This window comes from Haliotis cracherodii, unplaced genomic scaffold (genome assembly GCF_022045235.1).
Source record: "Haliotis cracherodii isolate W230 unplaced genomic scaffold, xgHalCrac1.p SCAF_1, whole genome shotgun sequence".
In the NCBI taxonomy this organism is placed as follows: Eukaryota; Metazoa; Mollusca; class Gastropoda; order Lepetellida; family Haliotidae; genus Haliotis; species Haliotis cracherodii.
This window is the reverse complement of record NW_027266264.1, coordinates 84,432,370-84,453,147: the sequence shown is the minus strand read 5'-3', so window position 1 is coordinate 84,453,147 and position 20,778 is coordinate 84,432,370. Positions and strand designations below refer to the sequence as shown.

The window sequence follows — 20,778 nt, the reverse complement described above, 5'->3', positions numbered from 1 at the left end:
ATCGTTCCAGATACTAGAAAAAGTTGTCACATCTAGTAAATCAATAATAGACTCAACAAGAATATTTCTTTGTTGTTCAGTCTTTTTACAATACATAAACACATGTTTGATAATATCAAAAGCAAATGTGCCGCATAAACATTCATCGGATTGTGTACTGTAGGTGCTAAGGCATAATAAATATGCTAAATCATAGAAGTGTTCCGGTCTTTCAACTGTAAGTAACCAAAGTCTGTGTACCTTAGGTGATCGTATAAGAGAGTATCGTTTTAGGTTTTCTCTTGAATGAATCTCTGCATGAATTATGATATGGTCACATACGCTTATTTGTTCTTTAACTCGACTCGCCCATGCATGTTTGGAGGGGAAATGAGAATAAATGGTATATGTGTTTATGTCATTATTGAGTTCATACTTGTTTACAAGTGAAAGCATGTGGTATACGGGTGACATTTTACATTTATCATCTTTTTCTTTAATTGTATCGAGTTCATACTGAACAAGTCTGTGCTGAAATAGTCTTTTAAAGGCAAAGTTAATGTCACTATTACATAGTCTTCCCAGAAATAGGAGAGCTCGTTGATCAATGTACGCCTGGAGAGAAATTAAACCCAGACAATCTCTGGTGACGACGGAAGGAGTGCGCCTAGACAGTCCTTGAATCTTTTTACAAAAATAACGTTGAATAATTTCAAGCATTTCGTATTCCTTCGGTGACAGTTTACCCCATACACTACAAGCAAATAGTCCACATGGTAAAATTACCCTTTCCCATATACGAACAGCTGGGATAGGATTTAAGCCACCAAAGTATAGTCCATGATTATAATTTATATTGACTAACATTCTGAGTTTTTCACATATTAGATGGGTACGTTCTAAGGTTTTCTTTGATGTACTTAGAAGCAATCCAGCATAAGTTACATTTTCCTTTTTAGGAAGTACTTGTGAACCAATGTAGACACATTGACAGACAGATTTGCGAATATTCCCAAACAGTAGAAATGCACTTTTACTGGCATTATATTTCAAATGCCATCTATTAGCATAGGTGTATATATTATTCAGTAGACATTGCAGTCCGTCAGGGGAGCTGCTCAACAGCGTAGTATCGTCTGCTAATAGGATGCCAGGTGTATTACCCCATGGAAGACACAAGCCACGCCCTAGATCATCAAGTGAATACAACAAGTCGTTAATATATAGAGTAAAAAACCATGCCGATAAAACGCGACCTTGACCAACACCTTGCTTAACATGAAACACATTTGAGGTAAAACCTCCAATGCTTACACATGATTGCATTGAGGTATATATTGTGCGTAAAAGTCGCCATAATTTTCCATTAATACCAAAGTTATACAGTTTGAAGAAAAGACCATTAAGCCAGACTCTGTCAAAAGCTTTTTCGTTGTCGAGAAAAGCGCAGTAAACTGGAGACTGTCTTTCGTTATAATAAGCTATGCTTTCCATTAATGTAAACAGGGCAGTTTCTGCCCCAGCCCCTCTCCTAAATCCAAATTGAAAGGGATGGGGGAAGCCTTTAGATTTGTTTGCCCACTCTTCAATTCTATTCAGCAGAAGTCTTTCGAACAGTTTACTTAATACTGGAGTGAGGGTAATACCTCTGTAGTTAGTGGGGTCGTCTTTACGTTTACCATGGCCTTTATGGATAGGTAAAATCTTTCCAACGTTAAACATTTTAGGTACATATTCATGAGAAACAATTTTATTATAGAATATAACAAGGTGATGGATAATAGATCTACCAGAGTATTTGATATGTTCATTAACTATGCCATCGGGACCAGGCGATTTTCCACTTTTTAGACGTTTTATAGTTGCCAATAACTCATCAGATGTGAAAGGACAAATCAACGTGGAACTAACGTCACTGTTCCCTTGGTCATTATACGAATCATTTTCAATCTGTTCCATGCGAATATTCACATAATCAGTAAAATCTGAGTCAAAATTGATATCATGATTTGGCATTGATAAATCCTTGAAATATTTGGAAAACAGATTACAAATTCCTTCCTGTGTATTACAGGATTCTTCATTATACACAAGCGTCTGGGTTTGTTCCTTCTTTCTTTTATATTTCTTGGTTACTCTAAAGTACTCTGTTACATCGACCTCAGCTGCTTCATATATTTCCTGAAACTTTTCGTCTTTCAGTTTTTGTTTGGAACGGCGATGCTGCTTCCTAAAGATACGTTTTGCTCTTTTATACTCAATATAATTTGCATCCTCTTTATCATGAGATTTACCATTATAGATCCATTCACTACGGCGTTGTCGCATTGTACGATGCAACATATTTAAATTATCCTTTTTCCAGTATGGTTTTAAATGAGATTGGAATTTTGAAGATGGTATACTTAGTTTAGCTGCAGCCTGTAACGCTTGTAGGATATAGTCGTGATAACATTCAATGTATTCATGAGGAGATGCGTACTGAGTTTCGTCAAACTGAGCACATCTAAAATAGTTTTCAGTTTCATATCGGTATAACATAAAGTCTACGTCATTAGCTTTACGCCAGTTAAGATGTTCACCGCCATAGTGGCGTGGCTGGGAATCAGTACTCAGACACAGGAATATCGGACTATGGTCTGATACTGAGTATTGAACACCAGTATCTAGAGTATAACCAACAACGTTACTAACATGTTGGAGATTAATGAACACATAATCTATCATACTTCTTATAGTTTTACATTTACTTGTGAAGGTAAAAAAGGCATTATCGTCAAGGGGTACGACAGAGATTAGATTCCGTTCAGTGAGCACTCTTTGCAGATATTTCGCTCTGCGTTTCAATATAATTCCATGCCGCAGGTCTGCATTAAAATCGCCCAGAAGAATTGTCTCCCCTTGATGAGAACATCTATCATAGATCTCCAGTACATTATTAAGTTCTTCTATGTATACACTATCTAATACGTTAGATGAGGGAAGGCGAGCACCAATTATATACATAGGGCATTTATTAATGAAGAGTTTAGCCCCAATGATATGCTCGCTTGAAGGTATACTAATTGCTGACGACCTCCGACATGTACTCTTACGAATAAATATGGCTATACCCCCTGCGCCTCTTTGAGATAAGTGGTCATGCTGACATTTAACATAGACGTTAAAGTCATCATCCAAGTCATAGAGTAGATATTCACGTGTGTCGTCCAGCCAGTGTTCGGTAATAACCAAAATGTCACAGCTCATTAGTTTTGAGCGAATTTCATCTAAGCAATTCAGTGCCCCACGCACATTCCACGTAATCATGCGAAGGATTGCCATTAGAACAAGTATATATGTCGCAAGTCTAAAATTGTTCATCAACATTATTAATGTTCAGCCTTATCGTCATTGTACCACACATTATTCGGTAGCCACTCACGACAGTTAACGTTTTCGGGCCAGAAGCAGTCATCATCCAAGATGATATCTGCACATTGCTGTGGGACAGTTATTCGAATGGTGAAGGTAGGATTGCGTCGCCCTTCCCAGTGTTTCATGAGTCTCACATTTGTGATAGTTACATCTCGATTCTTAGCATAGTCACATATAGCATCTTTTACAACGTCAAATGGTTCGTCAGCTCTGACATAGCTTAGGACCAGTCTTTTGTTTCTATTTCTATAGACACCGGCAAAAGACTTTTCCCACTGATTGTTGAATGTAACATTTCTTGACTCCTTTACATTGTTTACAGGTTTAGTTTGCTTTTGTCTGACGACGCCATCATGCTTGACAATGAGCGGCTCGGGGGAAGTGTCTTCAGAGCTTGGGTCTTTACTGCCTGCATTGTCATGAGTCTGAGGTCTGAATGGTAGGCTTGGGAATTGACGAGAGTCTATACTCGTGTAATCGGTCCTTTGAATGGGTGGGGAAAGAGGTCTGTTGGAATTTGGGCTTCCCTTCGTAACAGTCTCCGAATATAAAAGTTTGTTTCTCGTGTTCATGCAATCTATTTTTCCATCGACAACGCGCACATTCTTGTCAATAGATATAATTGTTTCTTTAACATTTCCTCTCAGTTCAAGTAACTCAGTCTCTTTCTGTTTGAGTTGATTACGTAATTGAATTAAGTCCGTCTTCATTGACTGTTCATTTGAACGAAGTGTCTGAATCACAATCGTACACCTTTTCACTTCATCGCTCTTTTCATCATATGAATTTGAGAGAATCGAGGCTATAGATCGGTGAGGAAGTAAGTGTTACGTCAATGAGGCTATAGATCAGTGAGGAAGTAAGTGTTACGTCAATGAGGCTATAGATCAGTGAGGAAGTAAGTGGTACAGCAATGAGGCTATAGATCAGTGAGGAAGTAAGTGTTACGTCAATGAGGCTATAGATCAGTGAGGAAGTAAGGGGTACAGCAATGAGGCTATAGATCAGTGAGGAAGTAAGTGTTACGTCAATGAGGCTATAGACCAGTGAGGAAGTAAGTGTTACGTCAATGAGGCTATAGATCAGTGAGGAAGTAAGTGTTACGTCAATGAAGCTATAGATCAGTGAGGAAGTAAGTGTTACGTCAATGAGGCTATAGATCAGTGAGGAAGTAAGTGTTACGTCAATGAGGCTATAGACCAGTGAGGAAGTAAGGGGTACAGCAATGAGGCTATAGATCAGTGAGGAAGTAAGTGTTACGTCAATGAGGCTATAGATCAGTGAGGAAGTAAGTGTTACGTCAATGAGGCTATAGATCAGTGAGGAAGTAAGTGTTACGTCAATGAGGCTATAGACCAGTGAGGAAGTAAGGGGTACAGCAATGAGGCTATAGATCAGTGAGGAAGTAAGTGTTACGTCAATGAGGCTATAGATCAGTGAGGAAGTAAGTGTTACGTCAATGAGGCTATAGACCAGTGAGGAAGTAAGTGTTACGTCAATGAGGCTATATATAACCAGTTGCACAATACCGGGACTAGTTCTGTACTGGTGAAAGAGGAAGGAAAAACAATATTAAAACTCCACTTTAATGATGTTTATACAAAAAAGGCATCCACTGTTTAATATCACACAGGCAAATTTCCACGAGATACCGGTAATCCGGGATAGGTTGAGCCAACTCACAAGACACAGTTGGAGGGAGATAACTTGTCCCATATTTGACATAAATATTATCAATGAGGATGTCCAGTATTTCACATATTGTTTACTCAGTAAACTGCAGATGACATTTGAGTTTTGACAAATTGTCCCTTACCTTTCACCATAGAGATGAAACTCTATCTATGGTCACCATGTTCAGTGACAAATGCTCCATGGATCAAGGAATGAAGTTTTCCCTTGAGTTTGTTCTATGGGTGTCTAAAATAACTGTACTTGATCCTCTTCTGAAATTGCAAAATTAAAATCCCTTTCAGTTTTTGAGTATCTGCATGACATTAATTCCACCTGTCTGAAATACAAATGAATTTTCTAGTTCTTTCATTGCAATATTTACATTGACATGTTTTACATTGTTATCTTCTGTTTGTTTATCTGAAGCAATATGAATTAGTTTTCATTTTACGTTACTGTGGAATCTGTCTCAACCAAACTCTTGACTAATCAGGATATCTGCCAATACGGACCAAATTTACGGATCCAATTTTACTACGTTCATTTATCATCAAGAGAAATCTCTCTAGTCGTTCTTCACTGCATATTCCAAACAGACATTGTGTGACAGTAGGTCAATTCATCATGTAATCTATCCTCTATCACCTGGATATACTGTTTACACGTCTCGTGTGTCAGGTAAGCTGTTCTCATCAATACACAATGTGTTTACAATGTAGATTGATGCCCAGAATGGCCTCTCCAGTAACATACCGTATTTAACCGCATATAGGCCGTAGTTTGATCCGAAATTGTTTGCGAGACTATCAAGCCCCTCAGGTGGTTGGTTACATTTGGCATGATATAGCAAGGGAAGTTACTCTATGCTGGACTTTAATCTTTGTCAAGTTTCGTTCAGGCTGGTTCCATTGTACATACAAGAGAGCAATTCTTCCCTAAACTTGTACTCAAAATTCTGATTCATCATTTGATGGATGAGCCTGTATCGACAAGTGTACATACATCTGTTGGTGACCACTAAGTCAGCATCAGGAGCGGTGCTGGTCTGTTCTACCTCGTTTTGTCCGCATGTCATTATTTAATCATGATGTGTGCAGTTCTCGAGAACCAAAAATATTTTATATAATCCTAACTGATGATTGCTTTGATTGTGTTGTGGTATATGCAAGCGTGCCTTGGCAACATATCTAATGTGTCCACTTGTATTCTGTTACATTGTTGTTGTTTTTCTGATACAGAACTTGTCAATGCCGTGGTATATAGGTTATGAAGTTGTGTCTGACTCAATCTAGTAACCATGGAAGGGCAATAGATTGTTAACCATTGTTGTTTCTTCTCTCAAAGAACGGGACGTTATTTCTCGTAATTTGATTAACAGACATTTAACCACTTTCTCACAACTTCTGTCAGTGGCATTTAGAAGTTGGTGTGATGAAGTAAGACGAGTTCTATGGATGAACAACTTCTTTATTACAATTAGTGCGAACTTTCACATCCTGTGATGGTCTCCAGCACCCTGCAACATCCTGTGATGCCCCCCAGCACCCTGCAACATCCTGTGATGCCCCCCCCCCCCCCCCCCAGCACCCTGTAACATCCTGTGATGCCCCCCAGCACCCTGCAACATCCTGTGATACCCCCCAGCACCCTGTAACATCCTGTGATGCCCCCCAGCACCCTGTAACATCCTGTGATACCCCCCAGCACCCTGTAACATCCTGTGGTGCCCCCCAGCACCCTGCAACATCCTGTGGTGCCCCCCAGCACCCTGTAACATCCTGTGACGCCCCCCAGCACCCTGTAACATCCTGTGATGCCCCCCAGCACCCTGCAACATCCTGTGATGCCCCCCAGCACCCTGCAACATCCTGTGACCCCCCCCCCCCCCAGCACCCTGTAACATCCTGTGATGACCCCCAGCACCCTGCAACATCCTGTGACGCCCCCCAGCACCCTGCAACATCCTGTGACGCCCCCCAGCACCCTGTAACATCCTGTGATGCCCCCCAGCACCCTGCAACATCCTGTGACCCCCCCAGCACCCTGTAACATCCTGTGATGCCCCCCAGCAACCTGCAACATCCTGTGATGCCCCCAGCACCCTGCAACATCCTGTGACGCACCCCAGCACCCTGTAACATCCTGTGATACCCCCAAGCACCCTGCAACATCCTGTGATGCCCCCCAGCACCCTGCAACATCCTGTGACCCCCCCCCCCCCCCCCCCCAGCACCCTGTAACATCCTGTGATGCCCCCCAGCACCCTGTAACATCCTGTGATGGTCCCCAGCACCCTGTAACATCCTGTGATGCCCCCCCCCCCCCCCCCTTGCATGTGTTACCGAGAAATAATTTAATAAATAAACACGTGCACAATAAACTTGTAGAATATACTTTGGTTTGTTTATGTGATGTCTCAATTTTTCATGATATCAACAATAAATAACGATAGCCACAAAACAACTATTCTTATCATCAATGAATACCAATGTCAGGCACATTATTTAATTGTAGAGTAACAATAGCTATATATCTCTCATAAGATACCCATTCCTACATGAGCAGTCATCTGTAGGAATCACTGGCGGATCCAGGTCCCACACATGGTACCTGCGCACTCGGCATGTCATTTCCACTTTTTGTGCGCCCCATGTGCATGCCTGATTCACCATGGGGTGGAGGGGAAATAACTCTTCGTGCCAACCTTGGCGAATAGTAGTGAGTGTGTATGGTTTTACGCCGCTTTTAACAATATTCCAGCCAGATCACGGCGGGGGAGACCAGAAATGGGCTTCACACATTGTACCCATGTCGGGAATCGAACCCGGGTCTTCGGCGTGACGAGCGAACGCTTTAACCACTAGGCTACCCGACCGCCCTTGGGCGAATAGTAGTTGAAATATCACGGCACCGGTAATGATGCATTGGACAATATTTTCCGAGGTTTTGACAAGGTAAGGTATATCTGGTCAAGCAAGCAAGAATACACTGTTTGGGCATTTTTCTTTCCACACAGTTACGAATATGTATGTACTATGCACATGTAGATGGACAGATATGTGTCTGTAGTCAGATGACTGCTGTTCTAAGTATTTGTTTGTTTATTATTGTCATAGAGCGTTTGAGATTTATAAATCCATCGGTGAATACCACATCATCGGTAATACCCGCCTCCGCTCTACTGATTAATGAGTGTGATACCAAAATGTTTTCCAGGCTACATGTAGTTAAATACTTATTTACTCAAAGTCAAACGGAAATGTGACAATACATACATCTTATTGATAAATCGGTACAGAGACCATGACTGTTATGGTCTATGATCGGTACAATGCCAGACGATCCTATCTTTCGATCGGAAACCTTCGGTTTTCGTCGATATAGCACCGGGAAGTCGCGACGGACGAGGCCGAGCACTGCCGGACTTGGGGTCGTCTGCAGCAAAGCTTCCAACAGGTAAGGGAGTGTTCTGAGCGAACCGTATGTTCTCATATATAACTGTATGCGGATTGCTTGGTGTCATCACTTGTTCATCATACGCATCCATTACAGCGGCTAATCATAACATTGTCAGCTGAGGTGATAATACTACAGTGGCTCTACGAACAAAAAATATACTATTTTTGCTTTTGAATTGGCCGCCATTGTGAGTGTTTTGACAGTTCCCAGTGATTTAAAGTTGGGAATTGTGTTATACGATGGGGAGTCATTTACCATACTTTGAAAGACAAATGTTGTATTCATTTGTGTATGTCGGGGAAACCCGGGAGATTGAGAAATGTTGACAGTTACGAGCGTCAACAAAACCTTTGAAACATTTCAAAGGTATGGTTGACGCTCGCATCTATCCGTGTCATTAGACCTAGTATTACGTTTATCGGAAAGAGTTGGTTGGTTTGATGTTTACTCATCAGTATTCCAGCTATATGAAATAATGAAAATAAATAATAAAAATTGTAAACAATTCAAGTCTGGACCAGATATTCAGCGAGCCTGAACACCCGTTCCCGTTTGTCGCCTCATACGACAAGCTTAGTCACCTTTTATGGCAAGCATGGGTTGCTGAAGAGCTATTCTACCATGGATCTTCATGGATGTCATTGGCAAGGGGATCCCAGAGTTAAGGATAGAGTTGGGATAGCGAAGCGATATAGCCACAGTCGATAGCCTGAACCAGTCTAAGCTGCACTCAGTAAACAGTGGTAGAAACGAACATTTTTAGTCCACTAGTCCTTATGATGATAACATATAGCAAAACCCTTAAAAATGGCAAATGTCTACTAGTCCTTATGATACCTTGGCTTAACTACTGGGCAGTTTGGCAAGGACTAAAGGATTAGTGCCAGTTTCTAACGCTGATTAAACTGTATTGTTACCTAGAAACATTGCTCACTTTCACAAAGTAATCTCAGCGCAACGAATGTGCTAAGTTTTAGGCAACGCTTGGGGAGTTAAGATCACGTTAGTGCTAAGATCGCTTTTGTGAAAAAGTCCCTGTCTCACTCTCGACCTCAAGACACCCTGGACATAGTGTGTGCTGGTCCAGGATCATCTGTTGTCTCACTTGCCAAGGAGCACACAGCGCCAAGGTGATTTTGCAGGGTGCTGGGGACCATCAATGGAAAGGCAGTTCATCAGAGTTGGGGTTAATAATTAGGACCTCATTAGCATCGACAGACTTGCATCTCCCTGTAAGCACACCAGTCGCCTTATTTCCTTACTGGATGTACCAACTGAACAAGGCATCTCAGACAATAACGGATTAGCCATTTGCCTCAGTATTTGGATGAGGGGCAGACTGGGGTGAAATGTCTGGTTCACGTCCGGATGGCGCTGATCTGGCTTGCCAAACAGTTGAAACAGATCTTCAGTTGTGGATCTACTCCTGAGGACCTTGTAGGTCATCTCAAGGCTGCATTTACTGGAGGAATACCCTATTTCTTCAAGTTGTTGTATCCAGATGAGATAGTATGAACTGACCATGAAGGTTTCTAATGGAGAGAGTTCCTTCATGGAGAGTTCACCTCCATATTAGATTTAAGTAATAGCAATATATCATGATATGTAGATTCTAGCAAGTGATTTCATTGATTAGCAACCAGGAAATTATTTGTGTCATTATTTTTCCATGATACGTTCATTACAATGCTCACATTGAAATATGCACACACAAAATAATTGATATTTTAGCTACAAGTCACCCTGAGATATGAAGAATTGGATCCCCTATCAAACAAGATCAAGCTGATCACATCGCAGTCGATCTCAGTTCAATCATGGAGAAGCCGAACATTTTCGTGGTGTCCTTTAGCAACTTGCAGGGTGTTTACTACGCAGGCCAGGTCGTGCAGGGCAATGTCACGGTGGAACTCATAGACACTATGAAAATGAGAGGTATTATCTTACGTATTTAAGTTGAGACACAATAGGGTAAAGTTAATCTTATTGACTGATCCAGAGACATTCACCAAATAAACTGACCCGTGAAGATCCAGTCTAGAATAGCTCTTCAGCAACCCATACCGTAAAAGGCGACTATGCTTATCGTAAGAGGCGACTAATGGGATCGCACCCAGCAATATTCCAGCTATATAATGGCAGCTGTAAATAATCAAGTCTGGACCAGGCAATCCAGTGATTGACATCATGAACATCGATCCACGCAATTGGGATATGATGACATGCATCAGCCAAGTCAGCGAGCCAGATCACCCGATCCCGTTAGTCACCTCTTACGACAAGCATAGTCACCTTTTACAGCAAGCGTGGGTTGCTGAAGACCTATTCTACCCCAGATCTTCGCAGGTCACAAAATGTAGTGAGCAAGCTGATTATGCATAATACCCTCCAATCTAACACAATTACAACATTACTCTACAAGAATCTGCTGTGGGCAGCTACATATCTGAAGACCACCAATTACTGAACGGGTAAACACTGTGTCACCTTAGCTCTTCCCAAATTTCCTGCTCGCCCCATGACCAAGTAAAGGCTGAAATTCAAACGCCATGACTGTGGCTTGTGCAGTAGAAAGTTCATTACGTAGATAGTGGCGCTTGATATCCATCAGTCTGTCCATCTGTTGAGACTGAAACTTAAGATCTCTTATTCTCCATATCTACTGAACATATCAATACAGTCGGCAACTTTATCCACTCGTCCCCACTAAACCCCTCTCAACAACAGTCTACCTGAAACAGTTCTCTGGTTTACGCTTCGGAAAAGGAATCAAAAACACATTCTTGTTAAAACTGATGGTTTCCCCCATAAGCACCCCCAAATTATGGACCACACATATTGCAAAGAAGTTTTAGCTGAAAAGGAAAATATCCATTCTCATCCCTGCATATCATAGTGATAATGTTACTTAGGTAAAACAAATTGTGTTTGTGAATTCTGTTGTAAGCAAATGTAGATCTAATGTATGTCAACACCTGTTTTTATGGACCAGAGAAGAGCATTGACCGTATTGACAGAATATGAGATTTTGTTTTTGTCCGGTCCATTAATACAAGTATTGATCAAATACAGGTCTTAGACTCTATATATGCATACAACTATTAAGAGATCAAGCAGGAAGCCGCAGTTGTAAGTGATAATATATGTCCATAAACATATTTTTCAGGGATTCATCTCCAGTTTGAAGGCAGTGCCTATGTACATTGGACTGAGAGACATACAACAGGTTCTGGAGACAACCGGCATACAGTGACCTACCACTACTCTGCTGAGGAACAGTACTTCCACCAGGACATATTGCTGGCTGGTAGATGTAAGTACATGTACCAGGGCTTTACCATGTTTACCCAATACAAAATATTGCGTCCTTTGCACATAATACTATCAAATTGGCTTTAATCATTCAAACAGCCATCTACTTATTTGCATCAACTCACAATGCAAATTAATTGCATAACTTCTTAAATTTTTAGATATTTCAGACCATGTCTGATTTGTTCACTGTTTGTTTCAAACATACATGTGGTTAAGGTAAGGCTTCAGCGATGCTTAATGTTTCATTTGTTGTTGGTACAGTAGTTCCTCAGACAGCTTTATAATAAAATAATGCATCTGATTAGTGTAGGGTAAATTTATTAAGTGGTTATTTGGGTCTACTCATTTATTAGAACTTACATTTGTAATGTGTGGAGCTACATGACTGGAATATTGTGAAAGCAACATTAATTTTTAATTCACTTCTGTGCATAAGTCTTGACTCATATGAATTGGGTACTAAGTCAGATTTATTTACGGGCTGCCTTCATATGACCAATATTACTGAGTGGCATTAGAAAGTCAAACAAACTTACAAACTGAACACAAAGCTTACAATCGTTTTTGTTTTCGTTTGTGTAGGTAAAACTATGTAGAAATTTAAGAAATGAAATGTCCTCAGCCATGATATTACTCAAAAACTACTAAAATCAATGTAAACCAACTCCCTCTGAGAACACTGGGTTGGATAGTGCCTCTTTTCATCTCTGTCCTTTTTATATCTGTTCCTTGTAGGGAAGCAGCAGTCCGGGGAGAACATCCATCTGCCTGCTGGCCGCCACACCTTCCCGTTTGAGTTTCAACTCCCACCTCAACTTCCATCGTCCTTTGAAGGAGAATATGGTTATGTTCGTTACACAGCTAAAGGAATCATTGATAAACCATGGAAATTCAACCACGAAACGAAAAGGATGTTCACAGTGATTTGTATACTAGATCTTAACCAGGATCAAAATGCAAGGGTAAGGCATTTAAGTGAGGTTATGTTGGATAGAAAGAATTGCTTAGTCTTTATTTTAACTGTTATTGTTACATTCTCAAGTCGATCAACTTTCAGAACAATTCCACTACTGTGCATATGCAAAAGATGTACTTTCTTATTAGGCAATACCTCATTGTAAATGTATATTACATGTATGTGCATAACTCTGCTGTAATCTTCATTTCAGTAAAGATATTTCACTAAACTAGATTAGAACTATGAACTATGAACTATGAACAATAAGATATAAATAACATCAATAAATTTTGGACGCATTCATGATTCATAATAAATTTAAAAGAAAGCAGATGTTCAGTTATTTAAAATGTAAACTCTCTGCAATACATTGAGTACAAGATGTACATTTCGCCAAAGACATGGAGCAAACTGTTAGGAAGAGTGGGGCAATAACCAATGCTATTTTACTTCATTCAAGAGCAACTCTAGAGCGGTAGATGTTTATACACAAGGTGGTTTAATTTCAAACTCAAAAATATGAATACGGTGACTAGTCCCATAGTCCTTGCCAAACTGCCCAATAGTATCTTAAGGACTAGTAGAAGTGGGGAGATGCGACTGGTTGCAGCGACAGTATAGAGAGCTCCATGAACAGGCTATCTCTGAGGAGATTCGGTGTGATGATTATGGGCTTAAATCCCACATTTGCCCCAATTATCATCTTTAATTTCTTAAGACCATGCCTGTGCTTGCAGGTTTATAAAAGTGATAAATGTCTGCAACCAGTGACACTTAGGGCATTCCTCCAGATCAAGCAGTGATATATGTGGAATACTGTTCATTACTACAGCATTAAGGTCCCTAATAGCTTGACCTACTTGCAGTTGTGGACAGTCCCACTCAACTAAGAGATGCAACTCACAATTTTTCTTGATCATGAGGATCAAACAATACCAATACCTCAGTGAACAAATAAACAGAGCTTGTTGATTTTTAAAGATACAGAACTGTGGATTTCTTGTAGATACCTGCTCAATGTGCCAAGTCCAAGACACTTTGCTGCTGGTGCTGTGCATCAGGACCAATCTCTGCTAACTTCTCCATCGACAGACAGGGATATGTTCCCGGGGAAGCCATCATTCTCAAGGCTGAAATTGACAACCAGTCAAACAGGAGAATAAAGTCATCATCTGTGAAAATGACAATGGTGAGTTTAATAATTCTATAATTCAGTATTGTGTACATTATGATACGAAAATAATTCCACTAGATAACAAGATATTATTTCAGGTTTACTTTTGGTTTTGTATTGTTTTATAGTCATTGGATATATTTCAGTGTTTTGTGTTATACACAGCATTTCTTTTTCAAGTGGACTACTGGGTCTATATTTTTATTATCCCATCTCTCAAAATATTTGTATGCAGGTGACAATATACCATGCTATCAGGAAATCAAGAACTTCAAGCCGTGTGGTTGCAAGGTTGATGCATGGCAAGATCCAAAAAGGGGGACATGATTACTGGAATGGTGACCAACTGGTTATTCCACCACTGCCGCCATCGTTACTCGTCGGCTGCAACATCATCGACATAGGGTACATTGTACAGGTGGGATACTCGCAAAACTCTGTATCCATATCTACTAACTGTTATTGTTATATCTGTATAGTAAGGTTGTGACATGAAGCACAGTACAATACAGGAAAACTAGACACTGCCATTTCAGGAGACATATTCCATCAGAATGAAAATACAAGGGTTGATTAAGTTCTGAGTCTCACTAACAAGGAATTACATAATGGTGAAATCTTTTGTTGTGGACATTACATGATGTCATAGAGGTATACTGAGTCAATTGAGCAAATTGTCTCAATGTGACGAGTCTGTATGTGTGCAGGTGTCAGTAAAATGGACAATCTTGAGAAAAAGAGCTTAACATCCAAAACCTTCCATGAAGAGTACAACACTAGGGAAGGAGCCCCTTCCTTTGTCGCTGTAAAGAGGTGGGCAACAGAGTTTAAACCTGGCAGGGAGAGCCTTGAAGATCACCCTGTCCTGGAAGCCTTTTCCCATCGGCAGCACCAGAAATAATCCAGAGAATCCACAAGATGGTGATGCCCGACTTGTGAATGACAGAGCCCCATATTGCTAGTTCAGTTGTCATTTTCCAGGAGGGAGTACATTCCATTATCAGCTTATTGTGTTCCAAAGCTATTGATGTCTGATAAAAAAAATGACAATCTAGCTCTGTTTGAAGCTGATGCCAAAAAGTTCTTGCAACAGTGATTTACAATGGATGAAACCTGGGTTCATCACTACCTGCCTTGAGTCAAAGCAACAATCAAAACAATTGAATCATTTGACATCACCACCACAAAAGAAGGCAAGACTGTCCTATCAGCTGGAAAGGTTTTGGCCTTAATGTTCTGGGATGCCAAGGATGTCATCATGTCACAAGAAACAGAGCATATTATGCTGCTCTTTTGAGGCAATTGTGTGATGACATCAAGACTATGAGACGTGGGATGCAGAAAAAAGATTTGTTCTTCCATCAGGACAGTGGATCAATGTGGAAGATGATTATGTTGAAAAATAAATCATTTTAATGTCTTTAAGGCAAGTCTTTCTATGTGAGGCTCATAGGTACATGTACATGGGTACAAATTGTGAAGCCCATTTCTGGTGACCACCGCCGTGATACTGCTGGAATATTGCTAAAAGCGGCATAAAACCATACTCACTCACTCACTTACTCCTATGGTGGCACACAGTGAAAAATTACACATTAGCCATGATTTTGCTGAAATTTTCAGACTGCAATTATACAACATTAACTCATTTCACTTCACTGCCATCTTATTGTTAAACAAGGGATAACACTTTTTCATTATGGATACATTTGAAAAAAAAACGATGAGTGGGAGTTGTTCGTTGAACAATATAACACTGCAGGGAGAATAAAACATTAGGGGCGCAGCCCTGAGTGGTTTATTCTCTGTGCAGTGTTTTATTGTATGTTTTATTGTACGATAAACAAGGACCGTTTATTTCTTATGTGAGATATAGAGAATCTCATCCGAGTGTCTTTTGATATCAAATATACTGAAGCAAATTAAAAACTTCACAATCCTAAAATTTTAACATTTTGACCAGTTATCATTGTGGGCCCTTATTGTGTATTTAAACAGTAATTGCCACGTATTGTCTTCAGATAACACCCGTTTTTCGCAGGTGAATCAATCAAAATCATGTGCACAGCACTAAAGTGTTGTCAGCCATACTTGTTAGCAGTCATAAACAAAAAAAAGAAAAACACAAGAAAACAAAAGTCTTTACGGCTATTTGTCATGCCACGCCTTTCAAATGTGCAACATGAATGTGCCATCGACATGTTGCAGACGGGAACGTCCGTAGCTGAAGTCGCAAGAACGATGGGTTGTAGTCGACGGACTGTTTATGATTTACAGACGCGTCTACAGCAAACGGGTACCACCGCTGATCGCCCTCGGCCAGGTCGACCACGTGTGACGTCACATGCAGAGGAGCGTCAGATTGTTTTACGTCACCTACGCAACCGATTTTTGACAGCTACTTCAACCAGAAATGAACTGTTTAGGGGTAGACTGAGTGTGCAAACTGTTCGAAACCGTCTGGGAACTGCTCACCTTCAAGCACGTAGGCCATACTGCGGGCAGATTCTGACTCAATTACACAGACGTCAACGTCAATTGTGGGCACAGCGACACTTACGATGGACTCAAAGGAATTGGAATCAAGTCGTCTTCAGTGATGAATCCCGATTTAATCTTCGATTTGCTGATGGTAGGGCGAGGGTGTGGAGGCGCCGTCATGAATGTTACGCCCAGTGTTGTGTACAGGAAGTTGACAGATTTCGTGGCGGAAGTGTCATGGTGTGGGGTGCTTTCTGTGGCAATGCACATTCCAGGCTTCTTGTCATCCGTGGCAACCTCAACGCTGCTGCTTACCTCGACCAGGTACTGGCACCAGAACTTCTGCCTTTTATGGCAGCACATGGACCCGGTTTGATCTTCCAACACGACAATGCCAGACCCCACACAGCAATTTTGACAAGGAATTTCCTTCAGAGTGCGGGAGTCAACGTCATGGACTGGCCGTCAAGGTTTCCCAACCTCAATCCCATCGAACACGTCTGGGATGCTTTTGGCAGAAGTCTGCTCACTCTCCAGAACCAACCACAGAATTTGCAAGATCTTGGCACCATTTTGCAGCAACAATGGCGTTGTCTTCCCAGTCATGTGTTCACAAGCATCACAAGGTCCATGCGGAGGCGTTGTGTGGCAGTTGTCAACGCACATGGTGGCCATACACGCTACTGAACTTGTGTGCCATCAGATTCTCGTGCTTTGGGCTTATGATTTAAACTGTTGATGTTATTACCGAATACAGTAGGTGCTTGGAACAAATTATGGTTACCACTGTTAATTAAAATCCTTCTTTGGACATTAATGATTAAAAATTACCTTCTCTGATACATTTGTCCGTTGTATATCATATATGGGATTACTTTTAAAAATGTGAAGTTTTTAATTTGACTCAGTATATATCAACACGAGTTGATAAAAGTGGAAAAATTCTGAGGCTTGCCGAGGATTTTTCTCACTTTTATCAACGAGTGTTGATATATTTGATATCAAAAGACACGAGTGTGAGATTTTATTTATCATTCTTCCAACTTTTTCAATTTATAGACAGTAATCAGCAGTGTCTTCAGTGTAAAAAGTACTGCTAACAGCTTCAGTAGCAGAGCCATTAGTGATGTCATTTGATTGTGACGTCATGGTAACCAGTGACATCACAATGGTCTGCAAAGCATTGTGATGTAATTTCATTGCAGCGATATCTAGAGTGTAGATATCGCTTGATCTAACCCAAGCGATATCTCCTGTGGGAGCCAGGTTTGGATGATAAATCAAAATTGTCTACAGTCTCTATAAGGATGATGATAAAAGGTACAAGCTATAAAAATATTTACCCAAATTTTAATAATGATGACTCCCTGAATAGAATCTGACCTCGGAAAGGTCAGACAAGGTGACCAGGTGGGTTAACTTTGGTATTTCTCGCATATTCTCACAATCCTCATGTCGATCATCTGTACCTTTTCTTGTTACCATATATCAATTGTCATATCTCTCCCACTTATAGGGGTGAAAGGGATTTATTCTTCCTGTCAGAAATGTATTTCCCTCACAGGCATGATACATAGTATATTATGAAGATCCTGTCGGCCAGTCTGATCTCATCATTCTGACATGGAAGTATGATAACAAGTTTTGTTAGACTTTTTTCATTTAAACATTTGCATGACCTATGACTTGAGAACTACTGCATGGATTCTTTTCAAATTTAGGGAACAGTTTCCATATTAATAGAAGTGATGCAGTGGAATGTTTAATTTTGATATGTGGATTTCATGAGAAAATATTGCCTTTTTCATGTTTTGAACTTGTAAATGTTGTTACTTCTCATGCTGACAGAATGAAGATTTTATAGAGCAATTACAGGTTCTCCCATGTCAGACACTTATCTATGACATGTTTGCTATTCACAGCTTGAAGTGACTCCTTCAGGACCTAGCTTTGATCTTGACATCCCTCTACCAGTGATAATTGGCACCATCCCTCTACAAAGTGTCCTTGCTCAGCATCCTCCCACTGCCCCTCCAGTAGGGGCCCCCATGATCATGCCAAATCCTGCAGGTGCTGGTGGAGCCTATCCCCCTCCTGCAGGAGCTTACCCCCCACCTGGTGCAGGAGCCCCCCAACCAGACACAGGAGCCCAACATTCCCCTGCAGGAGCCCCTCTGCCAGGGTCTGAAGCCCCACCAGCTTATCCCCCAGGTATGCTTTCTCAGATGTAATGTTATGAATTTAAGTAACAAAGTATGATTGCATATATTTAGCCTCATGTGCTTGTTTGTGAGCACGTCCTTAGCATGTATCTGCAAGGTATTCATTATAAAATTATGGTTTGGCTCTGTCATTGAATTAGTTTTCTCATGATTATATACAACATGTACAAATTTGATATTTTATTTTTATTTTTCTCGATTTCCATGGAAAGAACTTGTGCATAGTCTCAAAAGGGTGTGGTGGATTTCTTTTCTGGAGCTCAAATTGAAAACAGTGAAAGACTTTTCATCCAAACCTGGTACATGTATTAACCAAGGGCTAAAGTTTGACTTATAGTCTGGAAGTTAATTTAAGGTACCAACGTTTACTACAATATCTGAAAAACTATTGGACCTACTCCAGTCAAAGTTGCTATGAGATTTTTAAACAGTCATATATAGCTGGATATTACATTTAAGGACAATCGGTGCATGAATAAAAAATCTGTAAATTTAGCTATCACTATGTTTCATCAACAACCAAACCTGTTCGTCATGGGTGGAACGAGCATTCACACAAAACCCAGGTTGTCAACTGGTGCCTTTTGCTATTTAGGGATTTTTGTAATTTATGGGTGGGTTTTTTTCCAATTTCCATAGCAACAAGTTTGACATGAAAATACATAGTTCCGAATCCCAATTACATGGGATTGTTTTGAAAGCTCAATAACTACTTTTGTATATGCACAGACAGAATTTCTCTTTCGTATTTTGCAACTTACATCTATGGCATTGTAAATATCCTTTTTATACATACTGATGATTGTAGGTCAGATTGAATATCAAGACAGATATCTGTGTTCATAGTATAAGTTCTATGGCCAGCCAGACCTGTAAAGATCCAAGTTAGAATAGGTTTTTAGCAACCCATGCTTGCCATAAAAGACGACTATGCTTGTTGTAAGAGGCGACTAACGGGATCGGGTGGACAGGCTCGCTGACTTGGTTGATGCATGTCATCGTATCCCAGTTGCGTGGATCGATGCTCATGGCATCACTGGATTGTCTGGTCCAGACTTGATTATTTTACAGACATCTGTCATATAGCTTGAATATTGCTGAGTGTGGCATAAACAGCAAACAAACAAATAAACCTATGGCCAGCCAAGTGTGTTAATATTATGGGTTGAAACACAAATCCAGAGAAACCTGGTATTGTCTGTTCTAGTTATTATGTCATCTACGTTTAAGAAGGAGTTTCTGTCACTACGCATTACTGAAACATGATGATTATCTTTATGAGATACTCTCTGTTTCAGCCCTACCTTCATATGAAGAGTGTGTATTTGGCAAGGACGGCACCAAGGAAGAAGGGGAGAATGAAAAACATCTGCAGGAAGACAATAGCTATGCTCCTGTCTACACATACTATGACTGGGGCAACAAGCCCTCTGCCCCCCCATCATAGGTTTGGTAGCCTAGTGGTTAAAGTGTTCTCTCATCATGCATAAGGCCCAGGTTTGGGTACAATGTGTGAAGCCCATTTCTTGTGTTCCTCTGCAATGATATTGCTGGAGTGTTCCACAAAATGACATTAAACTATACTCCCTCACTCACTCCATGAGAGTAGATATCAGGGGTGATGAGGTAAACTAAAACTCCCTTCTAGTTGTATTAAGACTGGGACCACAAGCCCTCCACCCCTCCATCAGAGTAGATATCAGGGGTGCTGAAGTAGATGATAATGCTTGTCTACTCATTACGACAGGGGCAGAGCCCTCCTCTCTCCATCAGAGTAGATATCAGGGGTACTGAGGTAGATTATAATGCCCTTCTAGTTGTATTATGACGGGCAACAAGCACTCTGCCCTCCACCCTCCATCAGAGTAGATATCAGGGGTGCTGAGGTAGATTATAATGCCCTTCTAGTTGTATTATGACGGGCAACAAGCCCTCTGCCCTCCACCCTCCATCAGAGTAGATATCAGGGGTGCTGAAGTAGATTATAATGCCCTTCTAGTTGTATTATGACGGGCAACAAGCCCTCTGCCCTCCACCCTCCATCATAGTACATATCAGGGGTGCTGAGGTAGATTATAATGCCCTTCTAGTTGTATTAT

At 40.7% G+C, this 20,778-nt stretch overlaps 1 protein-coding gene across 1 annotated transcript; it reads left to right on the top strand.

The window, feature by feature from the left end:
- Positions 1-10,346: 10,346 nt before the first annotated feature.
- LOC139469925 (arrestin domain-containing protein 3-like) lies at positions 10,347-20,126 on the top strand. Its single transcript, XM_071252284.1, has 8 exons — positions 10,347-10,464; positions 11,696-11,842; positions 12,580-12,806; positions 13,809-13,991; positions 14,212-14,394; positions 18,380-18,527; positions 18,582-18,668; positions 19,978-20,126. The coding sequence occupies exons 1-8, from the start codon at positions 10,347-10,349 to the stop codon at positions 20,124-20,126; spliced, it is 1,242 nt and encodes a 413-aa protein (XP_071108385.1).
- The last annotated feature ends 652 nt before the right edge of the window (positions 20,127-20,778 follow it).

Excerpts from the sequence above, each read along its gene's own strand:
- LOC139469925 (XM_071252284.1), top strand. The coding sequence starts at position 10,347 with ATGGAGAAGCCGAACATTTTCGTGGTGTCCTTTAGCAACTTGCAGGGT. Across the intron at positions 10,465-11,695 it reads AGACACTATGAAAATGAGAG|GGATTCATCTCCAGTTTGAA; the intron begins GTATTATCTTAC and ends CATATTTTTCAG. Across the intron at positions 14,395-18,379 it reads ACATAGGGTACATTGTACAG|CTTGAAGTGACTCCTTCAGG; the intron begins GTGGGATACTCG and ends TGCTATTCACAG.